This window comes from Belonocnema kinseyi, chromosome 5, assembly GCF_010883055.1.
Source record: "Belonocnema kinseyi isolate 2016_QV_RU_SX_M_011 chromosome 5, B_treatae_v1, whole genome shotgun sequence".
In the NCBI taxonomy this organism is placed as follows: Eukaryota; Metazoa; Arthropoda; class Insecta; order Hymenoptera; family Cynipidae; genus Belonocnema; species Belonocnema kinseyi.
This window is the reverse complement of record NC_046661.1, coordinates 113,625,182-113,635,662: the sequence shown is the minus strand read 5'-3', so window position 1 is coordinate 113,635,662 and position 10,481 is coordinate 113,625,182. Positions and strand designations below refer to the sequence as shown.

Here is a 10,481-nt window from a genome sequence, read left to right as displayed (position 1 = left end):
TAGTCAATGCTATTTTGCATTATTTATTAAGCAAAAGCTATTATGAATTATCTATTATCAATTGTAGAAAATAAGCAAAGAAGCTAAAAACTTACCGCTTGAGAAATCTGCTAAACATTTGTTAATCTTATGGAATATTACAACAGATTAAAAAATGGAAAACAAAAGCTATAGATGGGATTAATGATGGTGAAAGTATTAAAAATTACTAAAAATATTGAAGAAGACTTTTATAAAAAGAAATAAGATATTCGATACAAAGTCATAAACGATCTTGAATAACATTTCAAAATCTGCTTTAGAATTCATTGACTAGATTCCCAGTAACAAAGTTACTTCACATTATTTTTAATTCTCCTCATATTATTAAATTTCCTTTTTCCCTAAAAATATTTTGGTAATAATTTTTTTTGGTTCGCTGATATTGAATACTTTGGTGTAAAAAGTTCATTATTTGGCTCCTTTCAAAATCTTCTATCGGTAAGATTCAAGTAACCTAATTACTGGTTCGAAAATCATTTGAGGAGCTGTTCTTCCCCAAATAAAATCGTAGTGATTGAAATTATTCATTGGTATTTTGTGATTCATAATCACATTGTTGAGTCGAGAACCAAGACGTTCCACGTCCTGAAAATAGAATTGGATTTATAATTAATTTATATCAGATAGTTTATTAATTAAGGCCATGTACTAATCACCTGATTCCTACCTGACCAACAAATATTTTGTTATAAATGGAATTTTCGAAAATTAAATAAAAGTCACTACTATCGGCGAGAAAACTATAGGCATCTGCCTTTGAAGCTTAACAACTCAGTCAAAAAAAATGCTAGCGCAAGAAAACAACAGTAATTTAAAAGCTAAAAGTGTTCTATTTTAATGAGCTTGAAGACATTTATGTAAAAAATTTGTTGTGCTTAGCAGACTGAAAAATGTAAAAAAAGTAAGGTTTTTTGGGTACATTTAAGAACAGTCAAGTTTAGAGCATTATTTCTTATACAAGGGGCGATGGAAAAAAATTTGAAAAAATTCATGAGTATGAGGAAAACTGTTGTGAACCAGTTGCAGATGGTGCCATTCTTCGGCCCCTAGTTCTGAATGCTTGGATAGCACGTGACCACGTCCTTACGGGCGATTGAAAATAAATACAGAGCCTATCAATTACAGTTTTCAGTTTGAATCGCTTTAATATCTGTATTAGAACTGAAGATAATATAGTTGCACATTTTTGTATTTTTAGTCAACAATTTTATTATTTTTTAAATTTCTTAATTGCAACTGGTTCACAACAGTTTTCCTCGTATTCATGAATTTTTTCAAATTTTTTCCATCGCCCCTTGTATAAGAAATAATGCTCTAAACTTGACTGTTCTTAAATGTACCCAAAAATCCTTACTTTTTTTACATTTTTCAGTCTGCTAAGCACAAAAATTTGTTTACATAAACGTCTTTAAGCTCATTAACCTAGAACACTTTCAGCTTTTAAATGACTATTTTTTTGTTGCGCTAGCATTTTTTTTGACTGAGTTGTTAACCTTCATAGGCAGATGCCTATAGTTTTCTCGCCGATAGTAGGGAACGTTTCTAAGGACCTACATTTATATACTCAAAAAAGAAAATATTTTTAAAAACGCCTTTTTCTAATTCTGAAAACTTGAAGACAATTCTCGTATTTACTTAAAGATGGCCCCTCAACCGTACAGTTCAATAATAACACTGTTAGAAATATCTTGAAAATTCAACCATTTTTCAACCACTTTTGCGGTTGAAATCTCGTTCATTCAAAGAATTGAAATAAAAATGAATCAAATGTAGTTGAAAAATAATCAACACGTACGCGCATATACACATGCGCCATGTACTTCTCCCGAAGCCAGACCCCTATGTGACAAAGTCCGACGAGTCCTTGTTTGTATCGTGAGATCCATTAAATTAACAAAGAACATAATATGCTTTTTAGGAAATGAAGCAGCTTTAAAGAAGAAGAACAAAAGGCACGTTGAAATAATATTATCACAATGAGGAAATCTCATTCATACTATCGGTACTAACTACTGTATGCTCTTTCAGGTTATGATTACAAACACGGAGACGAAATTCATTATGGTAATGTAATTCCAATGTACCTTTTGTTTTTTCTTCTTTAAAGCTGCTTATTTTTCTAAATATTATATGCACTTTATTAATCTCGTGGATCTTTCGACGAAAACTTACGACATAAATCATGATTCCTTATCAGAATTTTTGTGGTACAGTTAGTGCATTTCAAAGCACAATATTTTTAAGGAATCTTTATGGGTTTTATTTAAGATTTTTGATTATTTAAAAATCTTGAATGAAACCTATTCATTTCCCTCCAAAATTTACCTTCTTTGAAATTCACTAACTGTGCCGAATACATTTTTTTCGCTTTACTGAAATTTCAATTACACGAGCTGATTTTTCATTCACGCGTAGTTGAAATTTAAACAACCGTAATTGTATAAAACTTCAACCACATATGGTTGAAAATTCAACCATATATTTCTAACAGTGAACTTAATTAGCTCGAAAGTCACTTTCATATTTCAGACTTCACACTATTTTCCCTATTCTCCTCTTTGCCTTTTTTTAAAGAATTATAATTTTCCCATGTTTCAATTAAGTTCCCCTTTTTCCAATTCTTTTCGATTTTTCACTTGAAAACGAATCCTATAAGAAAATCGAACTGTTTTTTGTTGAAAAATCTACTATTACATTTTGAGTTCGGAATTCATCTAGTTTATTTAATAATTCTGATTTTTATTTAAAAATTGTTTAATTTAAGATTGAAAATTAATTTTCATGACTTAAAATTTAATTATTCCATTTTTGGATTAAAACTGATTTTTTTAGTTTAAAATTTCAGCTAAGTTCAAAGTTGAATTACTTTGTTAGAAATTCATTTTTTTGGTAGAGAATTTTAATATTTTGTTGTATATTCGATATTTAATTGAAAATTATTGTTTTATATGAAAATTCAACGATGCCATTTACTGTTGAATGTTTTTTTTTTTAGTTTAGTTAACAATGCAACTATTTTGTCAATACGTTATCCTTTCTAGTTAAAAATTCAATTATTTAAGTGAAAATGCACGTGTTTTTTATATATATTTTTTCAAATTCAGGCACTTTGTTGAAAGTTGATAATCTTGATTATAAATTCATTTTTTTTTCTTTGTTTGACCATTCAACTATTTTGTTGAAATTTCTTTTCATTTCTGGTCGAAATTTAATTTTTTCCATGAAAGTTTAATTATTCCATTTCTGATTAAAAATATATCTTTTTTAGTTAAAAATTCTACTATAGAGAATCTCTTCTATAGCGCCGATTTTCAAGTTGACGGCGGGTGGGAACTAACTCATAAGGATCCTCTAGGAAAGGATGCGACAAAACCATGTGCCTGATACGGATTGGTCGAGCTGAGTTTACTGGAGACTTCCGGTCAAGTTAGGTGGGGATAGTGGGAGGCAGCTGTCCGTCGGTGCAGTGTTTAAATATGTGCAGTGTGAAAATATGTGAGTGTATAACACAACCTTGCATTCAGTCTGAGGTTAAAAGTACGATCGTGCTCAGGGAGTCTGACGTCACTTCCTGTCCACTTTTCACGGGTCCATGGAGGGGGAACATTGGCACAGGCCTAGAGTAGTGGTCGGCACGCTCTTACCCAGGGCAGGGTACCCTGCCCTGGCTGTCGTACGACCTACTTTCCGGGTAGTACCTGCGAGCTTGGCCAGACCACCCCTTTCCTCAGAGGTTCTTTGTTAGAAAATGGGACAAAAATGTGAGATTAAAAAATTTATAGTTTTGCAATCAGTGACTTAAAAGTAATATATTTGGAATCTACGTATTGTTCCGATTCCAAACACATGTAATTTGTTTATAAAAGTTGAAAATTTGAGAAGTATTTAGTATTAAATTGACTGTAAAGCTGATGTTTCTTGACATTAAACTCTTTCAATTTTTTTACTTTTCTAGGCAAGTAATATATCATTGTAATCGGGAAAATCCGTAGACTCTGATAATGCTATTTTCAAATCGCTATTTGAAAATTAAAAGTATTAAAATTTCCTTACTTTGACATGCCTGTGGACAAAAGACCCTTGCTGGAGTAAGATCACTCACACTAAGGTACATGAATAGACCGAAAAGTAGTAGAAAAAATTAAGTCGGGTGAAGCCTGACCATACCTGAAAATTAAGCAAAAAGTTTGCCGACCACTGCCCCAGAGGATCCTTACTAACTCATTGTAGCCCACTCCGCTTTTGTTTGTTCAGGCCTAAGTGCTCGCCTAAGTGACAAACGCAGACCCCGCGCAGCTGCTGTTGCACCTACTTGCGTTGCGGCATCAATTCTCAAAAGGGCTATAGAAGAGAGGGCTATTGAAGGGTTTAACTGTATTTGGTTGATAGATTAACTACTGTGTTAACAATTCATTTTTTCGGTTGAAGATTTAAATTTTGTTGTTGAAATTTTGTTTATTTATAATTAATTCTTTCAGATGAAAACTTAAATTTTCCCACTTTTTGTTAACAATGGACCCCTTTTAGCTAAAAATCCGAATATTTTATTGAAACTTCATCTTTTTTATCTTACAATTCAACAACTTGGTTGAAAATTAATGTGTTTTTTGACAATCTGTCCTTTTTGTAAAAATTTGTTTCATTTTTGGTCGAAAAATACTCTTTCTTACTGAAAATTTAATCATTCTATTTTTGAATGATAATTTATTTAAATAAATTTTGGGTTGTCTACTGTCGGTAAGGTACTTACCGACAGTAGACAACCCTCCAAACCATGAAGGCAGAAAATCCACAAAATTGATTAAGTTAAGAATCAAAATTTAAGAAATTTAAATTAGATAAAAATTTTGTTGTTTTTGTTTTTTCGTCGTGGTCCAAATTGGTCGTTGGATTCCTTTTTTTTTTAACAGGAGCTTGCATCAAGTTAAGAATCTTCAATAACAGAAGTGAAATGGAGTGAAAAAGGAGTAGGATATTTTTTTCAAGAAATAATTTTAATTATAATTTATCTTTTTAGTTGTAAATTACACTATTTGATTCAAAATTCATGTATTTTCTTGAAAATCCGTCCTCCTTGGTAGAGAATTAATTTTCTTTGATAAAAAATCATGTTTTCGGTAAAAACTTCAACTATTTGTTTTAAAATGTATGTATTTTGTTGAAAATTCGTCTTTTTTGTAGAAAAATAATCGTCTTGGTTGAAGATAATGAGTTTTGGTTGAGGATTTAACTTTTGGTTCAATTCAACCGTTTCTAATGTCAAATTAATCTCTTTTTTGTTCAAATATGAACTATTACATGTGTTACGAGCCCCATTGGAATTAAATTAATTATTTTAATTTTATTTTACTGACTCGTAAGCCGAGCATCCGGTGACGCTAGTGCTATGAAGCAACACCTTAGATGCTCGGAATAAAATGCTTAGCAGGTAAGTGAAGGACTAATCTTTACTCTGTCTCTCTCTCTCTCTCTCTCTCTCTCTGTGTTTGTGTGTGTGTAAGTGTGTAAGTGTGTGAAAGTCTGTATCTGTAAGTGTGTGTAAATCATGTTTAAATTCTAAGCGTCAGGAAAAAAACTAGAGAGAGCAAAAAGATAATAAAGACAAAAACACTGCACTCGAAATTGATGGGACTCATCAATGTAAGCAAGTCAACGCAAATGTACGGTGCGATCGCACTATCCCCTCTTTCTGTAAACTCCACTCTAATATATTACAACGAAGTTAAACTTGACTCAACCCTTTTTCTGGACGCACTGAATTATTAGAAAAGGATCAAAACGAAGAATACCCATAAAATTCCACTTAAATTGATGATATATGAAAATGAATCTAAATTATTTCTTAATGCGAATTATAAAATTTTGAAAGATAATTTCCTGTCACCGTGCTTGGTAACAAGTCGCGAGGCTGGAAATTCATAGTCATCAAATTCCAAAGTCATCAGTTTTCTGTTCCCGCGATCTTGCCGTCCACCTCATATGAGAATCCCTTATTCAACAAAAATACCCCACTGAAGTGCAATTCGTACCGACGAGCCACGATGAGTGCCACCCAATTTTGCAGTTCTTCATTCTTCCTTGCCCTGACAAGAAGTTTGAAGGAAAAGCAGTTCGCTGCTTTTCCCTTGCCCATCCGCAGTTCGGTCTCGTGTTTCAAGTGTTCTTCTCTTCGCATCCAACGTTTTATTTTTCTAAAAGTGACAGCACATAACTACATACGAGACGGACGTATACACTAAAAGAAAATCTTTGCCGAAGAGTAACAGAGAATTTATTATTTATTATTATTTTCTCAAAGGAACAAGAAATTTGAATAGAAAAAGTTTACAAAGTAGCTTAGCTCTGCTCGACCTATTAAATTTCGAGTTCATAGAACACGATAACGGTATCGAGAGTAGTAATTATTCAAGTGTGTCATCTTAAAATTCTGAGAAAACGGAAACGGTTAAGGAGTGAAAATTTAAGTGCCACTTGATTATTACAATTATTACACAGTAGACGGAAACGGTTAAGGAGTGACAATAGAAAAGGAAAAACGGAAAAGGGTGCGGAGAGTGGAACATCTGCACCTGCGGATGGTAAAGGACGAAAAGAGCGAAACCACTAGTTGAAGGTATGTTCTTTGTTTGTGCTTCTCCCTTTCCCTTAAAATTGTATTTCTACAAAAAGTATTACGTGCCCGCCCCTTTCTATTAAAAGGAAAAGAGGTGGTAAATTTAAGTGATTAATCCGTAAACACAAAAACCTATTTGTGTTTATTGTAATTGGTTCTATGTTTATTCCATTCCCAAATTAATTCCATTAATCCCATTCCCAAAGTTGATAAGTTAATTGCAAGCATGGCATCTTCAGGCAGAAGAGAGCGAAGCGACGATCTCGCAAAATAAAAACAATTCTTCGAAACATAATAAGAATTGGCATTTTGGACCTCCGAGCAACTTGAAAGAAAATAAGGATAATTTCAGTAAACGATTTTTTCTATTGGGTGGGTCGTAACACATGTACCTTTGGAAACTCATATTTTTCGTGGAAAATTCCACTTCTGAATTTGAAGAGGAACTGCTGTGTTAACATTTTTTTTTGGCTAAGGATTCACGATTTGAGTTGAAAATGCAACATTTTGATTGTAAATGAACTTTTTTGTTGAGAACTCTTATTTTCGGATTGATAATTCGACTACTTTGTAGAAAATACACCTTTTTGGATTAGAAATTCAATACTTTTGTTTTAAATTAAACTATTGGGTTCAAAATTTATGCATTTTGTTGAAAATGTGTACCTTTTTGTAAAGCATCATTCTTTGTGGTGAAAAATTCATCTTTCTGGTTGACATTTAACAACTTTGATTTAAACTTAAATTTTTTCTTGAAAAAAAGATCCTTCTCTTTTAGCTCAACTGGAAAAAATTTAGTTAAAAAGTGATATTCTTTGTATGAAAATTTGACCACTTAGTTGAAAGCCCGTTTTTTTGGTTAAAATGTAATTTTTCTCATCTAAAAACTTAAATATTCCGTTTTAGTTGAAAAAATTATCCTTCATAAGTTAGAAATTTAACTGTTCACTCAAAAATTCATGTATTTTATTGAAAAATTCATTTTTCAATAAGAATTTATATTTTTGAGTGCAAAATATATATATTGGTTTGAAAATTTGCCTTTTTAGATTAAGAATTCATCATTCGACTTTTTGATATGACAATTTAACTATTTAGTTAAAAGTTTAACTATTTGATTTTAAATTGATCTCCTTGGATTATAAGTTCAATCATTTCGTCTTCAATGCAGCTGTTTGGTTAAAAATCAAGCTTTCCATATTGAAAATTTGTCTTTAAGGGTTGAAAATTCATTTCTTTTGGTAGATAATCTTTATACATCGAAAATTTAACTAGTTTGTTCAAAATGCAATATATTTCGACTTTAAATCTTAGGAATTTAAAGTTTTTCACATTGAATTCTTTCTGTTATCTACATTAATTTTATTAGAAAAGTTTATTCCCCTATTTTCCCTCTATTTGCGTAAAAAATCACTCTATTCCCCCCATGTTGAGAACTGCTACGTTACTTTATGGGAAAGGTGGGGGGGGGGGCAAGACAAAACTGCGCTCGATAACGGTAAATTAGAAAACAAGTAAATAATCGGGTAGTACAGGTCTTAAAATCAAAATTAAATAAAAAAAGTTTCTTACTTGAGGTGCTGCAAGCCAATCATTGGCACTGCTAAATAAAGCGACCGGAGAACTCACTCTTTCTAAAGCGTAGTCTGGAGGAATTGAAGAGCCATACATTTTAAAATTAATTTTACTGTCTCCGTAATCAAAGTGTCTAAATGTTCCTGAAATTGTTTTGTTTAATTACTGCTGAATCAAAAACAATTTAAACAACAAATTTACCGGGATTAATATATCCTTGTCCAAAATGTATAAATTGTTTCCACGATGCGCCAGCTGGAACGTGTCCAATAATCACTGTGAGATTTTCCTGAGATAATAACATTTTTTATTTCAATATTTTAATGACTTTTTTAATATTTATTTTAACAATTAGGAGATAGAATTTTCATTTAAATATTTTGTACGTAAATTATAATGGGTACAGTATGTTTTCGAAGATATGAAATTATACTCACCATGTTTAGTTCACCGCGACTAAAACCTGCCACTAAAAAAAGCATATTGCTGCATAGAAATTGTGTGGGCGCTTTACTATCACAGAGCAAACTGGATACGAATTTTCCCCATGCGGAACGGGATCCAAATTCTGGATAGCCGAAATTTTCACCAACCCACTAGAAAAAAAAGTTTTCCTGTAATTCATATTTTTTCATTAAAGTAAATGCTAACCAATTCAAGTAAAAATCATATCAAAATTTACAATAAAAATCCTGATATTAGAAAATAACAGACAATGTAAATTTATCGAAAAATAGCGCTTGCGACAGTTTATGATAATAACGAATTTGAAAGTTTCCACAATAAAATTACCTAAGTTAAACTTTTAAAAAAATTTTTATAAAATATTTTTTTATAATACAATGGTTATTTTAATCAAAGAAAAAATTTTTTAATGGTATTTTTTTTTAATTATTGTCTAGGTATTTCATTATAATACCTTAGATAAATAAATAATATGAATTTAATAAACATTTTTTCAATTGTTTAAATTCGGGAATTTTCTAGCGTCTAGAATCTTATATGTGTCTGATATTTTATAATTTGATCATATTCCGTGGGGATTTTTATTATCTGAGAATTTATAAATTTGTTAATACTATAAACTGCTTGGGAAATTAAGGGGGAAATTAAGGACGAGAAGTGTGTTTCAGTGAGGGGAATTAATGGTAATGATTAAAAATTCTGGTAAGTAGGAGAGGGGGGATGGACAGTGTAGGACGAGGAAATTAGAACTACTCAAATATCATCCTAATATTCTGCGAAAACCTTTTTTGTAGGTACTAAATCTCTAATAATTAATCATTCTTAACTGAACTCGTTTCTAAATTCCGTAATTTCCACATAAAGTTTTCAAGATTTCGAAAATTGAAAATTTTTTTTATTTGAAAAATGCCAAGTTGTGACATTCTAAATGATACGATTTAAAATTAGCCCGCGGCTACGTATATACCGCAATTGCGGTGCATAATAATATTGCCGATAGAGGGTAATTTCCAAATTATAGAATTCCCGATTCTAAAGAACTATAAAATTGTAAAATAATAAAATAATAAATAAAATATTTTTATTTGACGAACATAGGTGTCTTTTATTTTATTTATTAACTAAACAATTTTGCAATAGTTAATATTTAAGAATTTTGTAAGTCGAAGATTTTGTTTCGACGGAAATTTCAGTGTCAGATATTTTATATGGTCGATAATTTTATTTTGGGGAATTATCCCAAAAAAGAAAATAATCGAAATAGAAAATTCCCGAATTTAAACAATTTTGTGAATTGTTTTTTAAATAAATTTTATTCAATTATAAAAGATAAAATAATCAAACACTTGGATAAAAAAAAACAAATTTTTTAATGCTTGATTTTCCTTAAAATGATTTTTTTAGATATTTCATAATAGTATATATAATTAAATAAATAATATTGATTAATAAAAAAATTTGTATTGATTAGATTACGGAATTTTTTAGTGTTGGGAATATTATTATTCAGGAATTTTCCAGTTCGAGATTTCTATATTTCGGCAATTTTATAATTTCAGGATCATTCTATTTCTAATATTTTCTTTTTCAGAAATTTTACAGTGCCTTGAATTTTATTTTTCAACTTTTTTCAGTCACCTATTATAACTTTTTACTAGTTGGATTTTTAATTTGGTCTTTTTCGTTTGATTAGATCCAAAAATTTGGTTTCCTTTTTAGGGTTTCGTAGCCCCGAGAAGAAACCCATGTAGTTTCGTTTCGGCATCCGTTTGTCCAACTTCTACCT

General features: G+C 30.7%; 1 protein-coding gene across 1 annotated transcript in view; it reads right to left on the bottom strand.

Annotated features, from left to right (window-relative positions):
* Positions 1–10,481, bottom strand: part of LOC117172758 (lipase 3-like) — an 86,919-nt gene that overhangs the window by 58,006 nt on the left and 18,432 nt on the right. Inside the window, exons 6-8 of the mRNA XM_033360958.1 lie at positions 8,668–8,826; positions 8,432–8,519; positions 8,228–8,373 (exon numbers count right to left, since the gene is read on the bottom strand). Coding sequence (XP_033216849.1) covers positions 8,228–8,373; positions 8,432–8,519; positions 8,668–8,826 — 393 coding nt within the window. The remainder of the gene's footprint in view (positions 1–8,227; positions 8,374–8,431; positions 8,520–8,667; positions 8,827–10,481) is intronic.